General features: G+C 36.0%; 1 protein-coding gene across 2 annotated transcripts in view; it reads left to right on the top strand.

The window, feature by feature from the left end:
- LOC106872636 (thrombospondin type-1 domain-containing protein 4) overlaps window positions 1-15,000 on the top strand; it is a 334,387-nt gene that overhangs the window by 183,249 nt on the left and 136,138 nt on the right. For both annotated transcript variants that reach the window (XM_089360964.1, XM_089360963.1), the window contains exon 2: window positions 10,690-10,765. In XM_089360964.1, coding sequence (XP_089217090.1) covers window positions 10,690-10,765 — 76 coding nt within the window. The remainder of the gene's footprint in view (window positions 1-10,689; window positions 10,766-15,000) is intronic.

Here is a 15,000-nt window from a genome sequence, read left to right as displayed (position 1 = left end):
TATGTATGAATATACAATGATATCTATGAATATAAGTAGATACACGTGTGTGTGTGTGTGTGTGTGTGTGTGTGTGTGTGTGTCTGTGTCTGTGTGTGTACGTGTAATATTTTCTAACAAAATTCAAGTTGCTTCGGTTATTTCATCGCTTAAAAAACTGAAGCAATTAGCTTTTTAAAAGGTTTTAAATGAATCTTATGCACTCTATATTTAGGATTGATTAGGCTCTCTAAACTCTGTGTGTGCGTGTGTGTGTGTATGTGTGCGTGTGTGTGTGTGCGTGCGTGCGTGCGTGCGTGCGTGCGTGTGTGTGTGTGCGTGCGTGCGTGCGTGCGTGCGTGCGTGCGTGCGTGCGTGCGTGCGTGTTTATAATGCGCGTGTTTTTCTTGGGAAAGATGAATCTCAATATCCGCGACGTATTTCAACAAGATGGACGCTGTATTGATGACAGTTTTAATTTGGGACAGAAAAGAAGGGGAGGTACGAAGAGGAAGAGTGATGGAAGACGGTGGATGAGGAGGAGGAGGAGGAGGAGGAGGAGGAGGAGGAGAAGAAGAAGAAGAAGAAGAAGAAGAAGAAGAAGAAGAAGAAGAAGAAGAAGAAGAAGAAGAAGAAGAAGAATTGCTTAAATTCACGTAATTGGTAGAGACGTAATAATTTCTAATTTTGGCAGGTAGCCATCAGTTTGTTTAGAGTCTGGTTTACTCAATTGTATTGACCTCACTTCTTGTACTTTGATCTTAAAAACCCCGGAGGAATGAAAGGCTAAGCTGACATTGGTGGGATTTGAAGTCAGTGCCTAAGCAGCCGGAACAAATATTTTAAAGTTTGACTGGGCCTGAGTCAATGTTTTGGGCGAAACATATCTGAGTTATCTTAGTTATAAACCATAAAAATAAAATAATATAAACGAAGAAAGTAACTATAAAGAGAATTTAAACAGGAAATACAAATAAAATATGAACAGGAAGAGAAATACAATATAAAACAGAAAAAATAAAACAGAAATGAAATATATATCCAAAATAAAATTAAACAGAAATGTATATCCTATCTACTATAAGCACAAGGCCTGCAATTTATTTCTTTATTGCTCACAGGGGGCAATACATAGATGGGACACACAAAGACAGACAAAGGGCTTAAGTCGATCACATCGACCCCAGTGCGCAACTGGTACTTATTTGGGGGATGGGAATAGTCGATTACATCGACTCTAGCACACGACTGGTACGTATTTTGTCAACCCCGAAAGGGATAAAAGGTAAAGTCGACCTCGGAGGGTTTTTGAACTTAAGCACGGACGAAATAACGCTCAGCATTTTGCCTGGCGTGCTAACGATTCTGCCAGCTCGCCATCTTAAAAAAATACAGAAATAAGTATAGAGAAAATAGAAATGAATATAAAGAAACCAGAAATGAATATAAAACAGAAATAACCGTAAAACATAAATAAAATATAAAACAAATAAAATAAACCGAAAGTACGAAACTGAAACGTGATATAAATATAACACACAAACCAAATATTGAGTTGAAACAAAATATATAGAAAAGAGTAAAATATAGAAATAAAATAAAATGGAAATAAAATATAAATCAAATATGATATATAATCGATGGTATGTTGTCAACTTAATGTGTCAGTCCCAGGAAAGGGAAGAATACTACTGCTATTTAGCCCTAGGAAACACAGTTTCCCGTTAGCCTTGATACATTTCCTGTGTCCTTATGTTTTCAAAGTTGAGACAAGCACCTCCACCCAGCAAAGCCAGCATCCAGAGACTAGTTTCAGAGTCATTGCTCATCATTAGTCTGGAATAGGATGGCAATGCATTAAAACAGAAATAATATATAAAACAGGTATGAAATGTAAAACAGTTATAAAAACCAAAAACAGAAATAACATAAGTAACGTAAGCGTGAATTAAATAATAAAAATGAAATATTAATTAGAAATGTTAATTAATATATGTTACTAAATATGGCGAGGAATATTTTTGTCAACGCAATTCTTGCGTTTTTAATTAATAAGTGTTGGTCGATGTTACTAAACTGAATGAGCGGATGACAAAAATCTGGGGCAGATTATTCCCGAAAAATGCTTAACAGCACATTCCATCCTTCTACACACATCCGCACGTTCTCTCTTTTTCTTCTTCCATTTCTTACTTTCTCTCTCCCTATCTCTCTTTCTCTCATCTCTCTCTCCCTCATTCCCACTCTCTTTCACTTTCTCTCTCTCCCTCTCTCTCTCTGTCTCTCTCTGTCTCTCTCTCTCTGTCTCTCTCTCTCTCTCTCTATCTCTCTCTATCTCTCTCTCTCTCTCTCTCTCTCTCTCCCTCCCTCTGTATATATATATATATATATATATATATATATATATATATACCTATCTGTATATCTCTCCCGGTACACACACGATGAGAATGTTATTTATAAATTTATATACTTTTTTGTCTGTAGATGTGTTAACATATATATATATATATATATATATATATATATATATATATATATATATATACATATATGCATTTACATATGTATGTGCTTGTATGTGTATCTGAATGTATCTGTGTGTATCTGTGTGAGTGTGTCTACATATGTATGTATGTATGTATGTGTGTGTATGTATATATGTATATACACACCAAAGGCGACGAAAGATATTTTATGGTCAGTTTTTTTAGTAAATGAAATAAATGAATAATTACATTTTTTTAACATAATGATTGTCGACTGACGTGGATGTTAGTGCAAATTTTTCTGCTGCACACAAAATGGAAAAAAACTTCAGAAAATGGGAAATACGGATATATATACAGGAATGTTTACATCTGTTTTGGGTATGTGTGTTATAATTAGACTTTGCTGAGAGATATTTTGGTTGGTTCCATTGTAAATGGTAACATTTGGTTTAAGTATATATGGAAACGGAAAAGCGGTAATCTGGTAAAAAGATTAACTCGGCAATTTATTATACATGTGCATATGAGGGAAGTGTACTGTCTTTTGTCCTGCCTGTTCATATCAATTTCTGTCAGTTTCCCTGTATGCCAATATGAATTCTGATGTTGCCTTCATCTTAGCAAATACGTGTATATGTATGAATGCGTGTGTTTGTGTTTGTGTGTGTGTTGTGTGTGTGTGTGTGTGTGTGTGTGTGTGTGTGTGTGTGTGTGTGTGTGTGTGTGTAAGTGTGTGTGTGTGGTTCTTTTATCTTTAACTGTCACCTTTCTCAGTCGTTAAACTGCAGCCATCCCGTACCACCCCTTTGAGTGCGTTTAGTCGAACAAATTGACCCCATTATTAGGGGTGGTCGTTTTATACTTATTCTTTCGGCTTCTTTTGATAAACTTGTACTTTATGGGGAGCATAAACAAACGAAGACCGGTAGCCTAACGGTGCATGGAGATAAATACATTCATAATACATACACACACACACACACATACATATATATGTATATATATATATATATATGTGTCTGTATGCATGTAAGTATCTATAAATATATATATGTATATATATGTATGTATGTATGCATGTATGTATCTATATATATATATATATATATATATATATATATATATATATATATATATATATATATATATATATATAATATAGGATAAATTCTTTATAAGAATTTATCAAGTAGTCAGCGTGAAAAACCTCATAATGAAAAAATAGCGAAAAATTTCGTAAAGAAAAAATTCATCGTTTCTTCATAGATATATTTAATTATATATAAAGGGCATTAACTGTGTATCAATGCTTCACGCTATCGAGGGACTAAATAAGTCGAAAAACTACCAAAAATAAGCAACATATTTACCGAAAGCGAGGGAATGCAGCTTTTCAAAATTTATCTCTTAAAAACATTTAACTCAACGGTAGACCACTGGTTTCTCAATCAAATACAGAAAAAACTGTGAAGTAACCTGTATTCTTTTGTTCATCAGTACACGTATGGTCAAGATATATAAAAATAAGCAAGAATCACCTACCACGATGTAGCCATCACAGCAACGATGACTTTTGTTCACAATTATATATCCCTGAAAGAGATTTGAATTTATCCAGTTGCATCTCGGTAACATGTGCTTATACAGAATGATATTCAGCACTGAATATATTCTAATTATTTATAATATAATATAGGATAAATTCTTTATAAGAATTTATCAAGTAGTCAGCGTGGAAATATGTTGCTTTTTTTTGTAGTTTTTTTTACTTATTTAGTCCCTCGATAGCGTGAGGCATTGATACACCGTTAATGCCCTTTATACATAATTAAATATATATATATATATATATATATATATATATATGCAACAAATGAAAAACAGAAGATGGAATATACGAGAATTGTTTCGGCACATCATCGATTACTCTTGGGTGGGACACTCAACAACTGGTTCAGATATATCTCGTCGAGTGATAAATGCATAAATATAACTCGTTAAAATGTAATTTCCCGTTTTGTAGAGAGAACAACAGACAGACGGAGGAAATATCGTCATTTATATAAAAGAAACAAAATATAATCGCAGATGACAAAAAGAGAAACGAACACGCATGGCTTAGTGGTTAAGGTGTTGCACTCACGATTGTGAGATCGTGGGTTCGATTCCCAAACCGGGTGTTGCGTTGTGTTCTTGAGCAAAACACTTTATTTCATGTTGCTCTGCGATCATTTCGACATCTGACATGTGGCACCCAGTTGCACCTGTGCAGGTAATGTCGATTTGATGGAGAGAGTGAGCTTATGTCAACACAAATATTCGATCAGTATAAACAAATCATCTTTGTGGTTGTTCGGTAAGAAACTGTGAAACCCTCATACGTCGTCTGTTAACGGGAGAGTCCATTACACACGTACACATTCGCTAGCTTTCTTACAAAAAATCTAACGCTCATAGCTTGGACTTTTGGGGGAAGGGTACAACCCGATCGAAAAGTCTCAAGTGTAACTGTCCGAAACTATAAGGACATCTGGTAATTTGACTGAGGAAAGAAGGCCACGAATGACCCGTTCTTTTTTCCTGTCCCTCTAATTGTTGTCCGCCTTTGCATCGTCTATCTGTCCGGATGTTTTATTGTCCTCTAGTGCGTTGTGTGTGTGTGTGTCGATAGAAAAGGTAAGACAACAAAAGAAAGAAAGAGACCTCAATATTATGTAAATAGAGGAATTTATAAATAATATGTGACAATTATTTACACACACACACACACACACACACACACACACACACACACACACACACACACACACACACACACATATATATATATATATATATATATAGAAAGTATTTTGGAGCAATGAGTATGCGTCAATTAGTATACTCACCTGGTGTCATCCGCAGTTGGGGTATATTTCCTTTGGATCTCTTTCAGGAATTCCGCAGTGTTAATCGAAATGATAATAATAATAATAATAATAATAATAATAATAATAATAATAATAATAATAATAGACACGACAAGATCCCCAATTTCTGGTTAAAACACCTGCCAGCAATGCATAAAAAGCTGGCAGAAAACTTTAACAACATAATAGCAGATCCAGAGACAATGCCTGAATGGCTCACAAAAAGGAAAACCATCTTAATCCCCAAATCCACGGAAACGGAGAAACCACAAAACTATAGACCTATAACCTGTCTCCCTACGATCTACAAAGCCTTTACTGCAATAATATCGCAGAGATTGAGTAAACACCTGGAAAATAACAACCTGTTTCCAGAAGAGCAGAAGGGATGCTGCAAGGGCTCATACAGCTGTAAAGATCAATTATTGATCAATAAAGCCATAACTGAAGACAGCCGCAGAAAGAAGAAAGGCCTCAGTATGGCCTGGGTGGACTACCAAAAGGCTTTCGACAGTGTTCCCCACACGTGGATTCTGGAAACACTAGCCATAAACAAGGTGGCACCAATTATCATAAAATACATAGAGCACTCAATGAACAAATGGCAGACAGTGCTACAGCTCCAAACAAAAGAGGGACTTGTGAAAACGAAAGCCATCCCCATTAGAAGAGGAATATTCCAGGGAGACACGCTCTCTCCACTCCTGTTCTGCCTGGCACTCACACCTTTAACAGAATTGCTAAATAGAACTGGATGCGGTTACAAATGCTATGGAAAAACAGTCAGCCACCTTCTATATATGGATGACCTAAAATTATATGCAAAAAACGACAAAGAGCTAGAAACCCTACTACAGACAGTACACGGCTTTACCAAGGAAATAGAATGAAATTCGGATTAGAAAAATGTGCCAAAGCAACCCTGAAAAGAGGAAAATTAGTTAAAAGTAGCAATATAACACTAGATAAAGCCAATGAAATAAGAGAACTAGACGAAAGCCAACCATATAAGTATTTAGGAGTCAATGAACTAGATAGGATACAATATACACAAATGAAAGAAAAAAATAAAGAAAGAGTACTATAGACGAGTTAGATCAATACTAAAAACAGAGCTCAATGCTAAAAACAAGATAATGGGTATCAACACTTTAGCTGTCCCAGTTATAAGCTACAGCTACAACATCCTTAACTGGACACTAAACGAACTATGTAAAATAGACAGGAAAACAAGAAAAATAATGACAGGATATAGGATGCACCACCCAAAATCTGACATAGAAAGGCTATATATACAACGCACAGAAGGTGGCAGGGGTCTTATACAGCTAGAAAACTATTATAAAATAACCACCATAGGACTGCAAAAATACCTACTCCAGAAGCAAGAGAAACTAATACAAATAGCCATAAAACACGAGCAAAACAAAAAACTGTTTTCAGTATTTAAGGAAGCTGACAAATACAAACAAGAAATCAATCTACCTAACAAATACGAAGAAGAAGAAGAAGAAGAAACAACAAAAGCTATAAAACAAATGAAATCCAAACTAAAACTAGAACAGCAACGGACCATGATAAAACGATGGCAAGAAAAGCCCCTACATGGTAAATACTGGGCTAAACTAAATGCGAAAGAAATAGACAGAGAAAAATCCCAGCAATGGCTGAGAAGCTCAGGACTCAAAGCAGAGACTGAAGGATTTTTAATTGCTGCACAAGACCAAAGCCTCCCCACCAGAAATTACCAAAAACACATAATGAAAAGAAATATAACAAGTAACTGTAGAATATGTGGAGATCGACAAGAAACAATAAATCATATTATCTCTGGCTGCCCAGTCCTGGCTAAGAAGCAATATATTCACAGACACGACAGAGCTGGGACCTATATACACTGGAAGCTATGCCAACACTATGGAATAACAACAGAAAAAAGATGGTATAAACACACGCCAGAAAAGGTCACAGAAAACGAGAAAGCAACCATACTCTGGGATATGCCAATACACACAGATAGAGAAATTAAGGCAAATAGACCAGATATAGTTCTCAAAGATCATGAAGAAAAAAAATGCTTTCTAATTGACGTATCAATACCAGCAGATGACAACGTTTCTCTAAAAGAAATGGAAAAACTTTCAAAATACAAAGACCTGGAAATAGATATAACTCGAATGTGGAATCTAAAAACAGAAACAATTCCTATCATAGTAGGTGCCTTAGGTATAATAAAAAAATATTCAGACAAATACATAACAAAAATAGCAGGACTTACAAATATATATAACATACAGAAAATTGCACTACTGGGTACTGCACACATTCTACGCAAAACACTTTCAATACAGTAAACATAAGAGCACCACAGCAAACCACAGCACATACCCAAGGCGCACAGAGCTGCGCTCGGTAGTGAAGTGAAAGCACGTTATAAAAATAAAACTACTGAATAATAATAATAATGTATATATATTTACACGACGGGCTTCTACACAGTTTCTCTCATGCAAAGTAACTCACTAGGCATTGGGTACTACGCAGTGGTGTTGAACCCGAAACCACGTGGTTTCCAAAGCGAGCTTAATGGAACTCCAGTCTCCCGTGTGACTAGCTGATAGATAGATAGATAGATAGATAGATAGATAGATAGATAGATAGATAGATAGATAGATATGTAAGTAGAGAGAGAGAGAGACATACATACATACATACATACATACATACATACATTTTGCCCAACAGAGTGTGAAATTGCAGCACTGAAATAAATTCAAATATTATAAAGCCATTAGCTGTGATAAAGAACAATACAACAATGTAAACACATTCCTTCTCTATTTTCGAGGTGAGCAAAGTAGGAGTGGGAGAGCCTCCTGGCGGATCATGTCTCGTTCTGCTGGCTGCTCAGCGTAGAAGACTTACGCAATCTCCTTCCCAACCGATGGGAAAGAGTGTCAGCACACACACACACACACACATACATACACACACATACACACACACACACACACACACACACACACACACACACAAACACACACCAATAGGTATGTGTGTGTATCAAATGAAGTTATCTACTGTCACATTAGCTTAAATGCCAAATGACGTATATATATATATATATATATATATATATATATATATATGTAATATATATATATTTACATGTATGCATGTAAATATATGTTTGTATGTATACATATATATGTATGTATATACATATATATATATAAATGTATGTATGTATATATATATATATATGCATGTATGTATGTATGTATGTATATATATATATATATATATATATATGTATGTATGTATATATATGTATATATATACATATACATACGTATGCATGTATTTTAAATTTGCTTACGGGAAACGTTTTGAGTCTGCAAACAAAGAGCTTCTATTCCATTATGGCCGGCCACAGTCCGTAATCCTGGGATGGTTACAATGTAGTCCGTAAACTCCATGAGTATCAGGTACATCATCTTCATGGCTTCATGTTCGTGGATGTTAATCATCCCACTGGTAAACATCCATTAATGTTACATCGCCTGAAGGAATGAATCCATGAAGATGATCAAGTCGATGCCCACGGATACTTCGGACTAAACCGTAACCATCCCAAGAATACGGACTACGACATTAAGAGACATGTAATTAGTGGAAACGCTCGTAGCGACCCATTAAACGTTTATAAATTCTATCCAAGAATTATTGTTATTATTACTGTATATATAACGTAACACGAGGATGAAGGATGACAGGCTTTAATAGAAGTATACAACATTTGTTCCTGCATTGTACACCAGCTTAAAGCTGCTGAGTTTATAGATTTATATTCAAAGACGGTTCCAGAAGAACATTTGGCATAACTACAGAGTTGTACCCCCCAGACTTTGGAAGGTCATAACTTTCAGAAAAATGAATATTTTTTAATGAAATTTTCTATGTATATAGTATTTATCATGTAGATTCCGATTATACAAAACATTTCGGTGAAAGTGTTTTGGAATGGGGGTGGGGGACAATTTTCGGAAATTCCACCAGAGTCCACTTAAATTCCTCTTAACTTCCAGGAAAATGAATACTTTTTCGTGAAATTTTCTACAAATATACCTTGATGTATGTACATTTCGAGCATGTAGGAATTTTGAAGGAAACAACTGCAGGTTATTTTTGACAAGTGTTCCCCAATCGGCGGTGTTTCGGAGCAAGTTGTCCATAATTGTTTCATTTTTCTCTATTATTTGCGTATGTGCATCCGTAGATTTGTAATGAAGTAATACGCTGCTTTACAGCTGAAGACTATTTAGCAACAGCAGCCGTATGGGGACGCTTCATCGGGTGGAATACATAAATGCAGGTTACGAGATTTTCACCCGAATTATGCTGAATATATACGTGTGTGTGTGTGTGTGTGTGTGTATTTCACAATGCTTCAGTCCACCCAGCTGGCAAAAATGAATTGTTTCCGTAATTCGAAGGGCCAGCCTTGTCACACTGGTTATCATGCTGAATCTACCTCAGAACTACACTAAGGGTACGCGTGTCTGTGGAGTACTCAGCCACATGCACATAACTTTCACGAGCAGAATTTTCCGTTGATTGAGTCAACTAGAAATTTTGCCGTCGTAACTGACAGAGAATCCTTTATTATCTTCATTCAGCCCTATTGTTACCATATTTCTGTTGAGATGCTCTGTGTTTCTTTCAATTACTTTAAATATAACAAAGAATTTAGTAAAAAAAACTTAGTCATCATTAAGCTAGTATTAGGAACATATTTTGTGACTAAGGTTTGATGGAAGATTTTAATTCAAAACTTTTGAAAATGAGACATTTGTATTACAGAACCAGACGCAGTTTCAGCAGGGTTGGTATCAAAAAGGTTAATTTGCAGATTGGCTTGTTAGAAATAACAGCCAAATCTTATGCAAATTGATGACACATTTGACTGACTGTCTTTAACCCTTTTGTTACCATCTTTCTATTGAGATGCTCTGTGTTTCTTTCGTTTAATTTTAAATACAACAAAGAATTTAGTAAAATAAATTAGTCATCATTAGGCTAGTGTTAGGAACATAAATTGTGACTAAGTTTTAGTGGAAGATTTTAATTCACAACTTTTGAAAACAAGCCATTTGTACTACAGAACCAGAGGCGGTTTCAGTAGGGTTGGCATGCCAAGGGTTAATATCTGTTGTATTTTCATTCATTGTCTGCTTTATTTTCATACATTACTTGAAACATTTTCGAAATATGTAATAGTTTCTGTTTTTCTGTTTTCCTTCCTGCAGTTTCCTTCTGCTGTCTCTGTACTATCTCTGTACTGTCTCAGCATTAAACCGAACCGAGGAAGATGTCACTGACGAGGTAAGAAAGCTTCAAATATTTACATTTTACTTTCTCGGACACCCTCCACTTCCCTGTTTTTATCCATTTCTGTTTCTACTTCTCTACCTCTATCTCTTTCGCTCTACTCTGTCCCTTTTCTACCTCTTTCTCTCTCGTTCTTCTCCTCTCCTTCCTTCTCCCTCCATCTACCTATCTCTGTTTCTTTTTTCCTCTATCAGTCTCTCTCCCGTTTTCTCTCCATCATATTTGCTATGAGACTGTGGACATTTATGCGTAATATTTCAAATGTAATTAAGGCAGCGAGCTGACAGAATGGTTAGCGCGCCGGGAAAAATGCTTAACAGCATTTCGTCCGTCTTTACGTTCTGAGTTCAAATTCCGCCGAGGTTGACTTTGCCTTTTATCCTTTCGGGGCTGATAAAATAAGTACCAGCTGAGAATTGGAGTTGATGTAATCCTCTTATCCCTTCCCCTAAATTTCAGGCCTTGTGCCTTTAGTTGAAACGATTATTATTATTATTATTATTACTATTGCCTTTACACAGCTTCTAACGCTGGAGATGTACTACGGTGTCAGCTGTTCACTACCAGTGAACTAAGGTAACACCTCTTATTTTTCGAGCACCTTCCGGAGTATTCGAGTGGTTCCAAGCGTTGCTGTTTTCTGCAAGTGCTCCACCCTTATTGCAGCCCCTATTTGTTCCACGTACTTCTCGAGATTTTTTCTCACTGTTCCCATTACTCCGATAATTATTGGTACTACTGCTACCTTTTTACATCGACCACAACTGCTTAACTTCCCAAGCTAACCTGTCATATCTCTCGACTTTTCTTTCTTCCTTATCGTATACATTGTTGTCAGCTGGGCATGCTATATCTACGATCCAGTATAGTTTGTTTTCTTTCTTAATTAAGACTATGTCTGGCTTCGTATTCTCAATCTCATGGTCGCACTGAATCATAAAATTCCGTAGGATCTTTGCATTTCTATTTTCGACAATGCCTTCAGGTTTGTGGTCGTACCAATTTTTGCTCTGTCAAGTCCATACTTGTTGCAAGGTGTCCAATGGACAAGCCTGGCTATATTGTCGTGGCGTCTCATATTCCTTCTCGGCTAGTGGCATACATTGGCTGGTAATATACCATACGGTTTCACCGTTTTGTCCACAGATTCTGCACTTATCACTTTCTGATGTGTTGTCTATTCTGTATTTTATGTAGTTTGTTCTTAGTGCTTGCTCTTGGGCAGCACAGATTAGAGCCTCCGTTTCAGGTTTTAAATCACTTTTAGTCATCTACAGCCATCTTTTTTCTCTGGACATGCATTCTTTTCTTTACCCACCTATTTTCAGTTTCATTCGTTTTCAATTGCCTGTACAGTGCTTTATCTTTGCAATCTTTCATCCTACACAAGTCTGACCTTCTTACTTCTGGTAATAACGGTTCTGTGGCATTTTTTACATACTATGCTATATTGTTTTCTTCTGCTTTAATGGTGTGTTCGCATCCAATAAGTCCTCTTCCCCCTCTTTTTCTTGGTACATACAGTCTGTATGTGTCAATTTTGGGTGGAGTGACCCATATCTAGTTAACAACTTCCTAGTCTTTCTGTTTAAGCTGTTTACTTCGACTACTGTCCATGCGATTACCTCTGCTCCATATCTAAGGAGTGAAACCGCCCAGGTGTTGATAGCTTCGATCTTATTCCGTCCGTTTAATTTCGACTTAAGGATCAGTGTCAGTCTGCGCAAGTACTCCACCTTAAATTTTTTTGTCATTTCTTTCTCCATCAATTTATCCATTTCCAAAATCCCAAAGTACTTATAGCCCATCTCTTCTTGGGATTATTATTATTATTATTATTATTATTATTATTATTATTATTATTATTATTATTATTATTATTATTATTATTATTATCATCATCATCATCATCATCATCATCATTATTATTATTATTATTGTTCAGTAGTTTTATTTTTATAACGTGCTTTCACTTCACTACCGAGCACAGCTCTGTGCGCCTTGGGTATGTGCTGTGGTTTGCTGTGGTGCTTTTATGTTTACTGTATTGAAAGTGTTTTGCGTAGAATGTGTGCAGTACCCAGTAGTGCAATTTTCTGTATGTTATATATATTTGTAAGTCCTGGTATTTTTGTTATGTATTTGTCTGAGTATTTTTTAATTATACCTAAGGCACCTACTATGATAGGAATTGTTTCTGTTTTTAGACTCCACATTCGAGTTATCTCTATGTCCAGGTCTTTGTATTTTGAAAGTTTTTCCATTTCTTTTCGAGAAACGTTGTCATCTGCTGGTATTGATACATCAATTAGAAAGCATTTTTTTCCTTCATGATCTTTGACAACTATATCTGGTCTATTTGCCTTAATTTCTCTATCTGTGTGTATTGGCATATCCCAGAGTATGGTTGCTTTCTCGTTTTCTGTGACCTTTTCTGGCGTGTGTTTATACCATCTTTTTTCTGTTGTTATTCCATAGTGTTGGCATAGCTTCCAGTGTATATAGGTCCCAGCTCTGTCGTGTCTGTGAATATATTCCTTCTTAGCCAGGCCTTGGCAGCCAGAGATAATATGATTTATTGTTTCTTGTCGATCTCCACATATTCTACAGTTACTTGTTATATTTCTTTTCATTATGTGTTTTTGGTAATTTCTGGTGGGGAGGCTCTGGTCTTGTGCAGCAATTAAAAATCCTTCAGTCTCTGCTTTGAGTCCTGAGCTTCTCAGCCATTGCTGGGATTTTTCTCTGTCTATTTCTTTCGCATTTAGTTTAGCCCAGTATTTACCATGTAGGGGCTTTTCTTGCCATCGTTTTATCATGGTCCGTTGTTGTTCTAGCTTTAGTTTGGATTTCATTTGTTTTATAGCATCCTATATCCTGTCATTATTTGTTTTATAGCATCCTATATCCTGTCATTATTTTTCTTGTTTTCCTGTCTATTTTACATAGTTCGTTTAGTGTCCAGTTAAGGATGTTGTAGCTGTAGCTTATAACTGGGACAGCTAAAGTGTTGATACCCATTATCTTGTTTTTAGCATTGAGCTCTGTTTTTAGTATTGATCTAACTCGTCTATAGTACTCTTTCTTTATTTTTTCTTTCATTTGTGTATGTTGTATCCTATCTAGTTCATTGACTCCTAAATACTTATATGGTTGGCTTTCGTCTAGTTCTCTTATTTCATTGGCTTTATCTAGTGTTATATTGCTACTTTTAACTAATTTTCCTCTTTTCAGGGTTGCTTTGGCACATTTTTCTAATCCGAATTTCATGTCTATTTCCTTGGTAAAGCCGTGTACTGTCTGTAGTAGTGTTTCTCGCTCTTTGTCGTTTTTAGCATATAATTTATTATTATTATTATTATTATTATTATTATTATTATTATTATTATTATTGTTCTATTCACCTTCATTAATATCATTGTTCACGGTCACCTTTCATAAAACAGTGCCACCTTCCCCACTCGCATCCTTCTCTTCAAGTGGTACTTGAAAAGGTTGATGAGTGCTTGTCTAAAGAGGAAGACCTCAGTTCTGAAATTATTTTTAATCACCGCATCACTTGCTCACAACATCCACTCGACAGAATAACTATCCAGACTTCCTGGCTATGGTAGAGCCAGTTATTAGCGAGATCCATGCTCTACGTGATAGAGGCAGCTCTGTGGCAGAATGCCACGACTCTGCAACACACGATCGTTAGACAGATATGTACAGTAGCAATTCCCAAACTGGAGCATGCGACACCGCTGTTGGGCTTTGCTTATATTTTGGTGGGGCATTGAACTTCAGAAAGGAGACTGATTAAGTAAAAACGTGAATACAACTTACAATAAGTCTTCAAATAAATCTTCTTTCCTTCATTGTGTTTCTCAGGAAGCTATAGAATGCTGCACTGGGGCTCAGCACTCAGATGCAGTCTCTTATAGTTTCTTTTCACACAATATATCTACAAAGGGGTATTTTCGCAGGCGACCACTGAAGCTTCCGACATACATACGTTATGTATGTCATATAGATAAATATTTTGATTTAGAGCTATTCCTGTCACATAATTTGAATTTTATTCAACCTGGCGGCGTTTTGCATGGCTGCTGCATAGTTTATTCACTATTTCTATATACTTCGGATTCTTGAGACAACATCCTGTCGGAATTGACATTTGTCTCTTTTCGTTTCGTCTACTGCTGAAGTATATTGAGTTTTTTGTGCAGTACACCTAGAGAGAAAAT

Source organism: Octopus bimaculoides, chromosome 12 (assembly GCF_046866305.1).
Source record: "Octopus bimaculoides isolate indiv1 chromosome 12, ASM4686630v1, whole genome shotgun sequence".
In the NCBI taxonomy this organism is placed as follows: Eukaryota; Metazoa; Mollusca; class Cephalopoda; order Octopoda; family Octopodidae; genus Octopus; species Octopus bimaculoides.
Note: the sequence above shows the minus strand (reverse complement) of the source record. Positions and strands in the feature narration are given on the sequence as shown.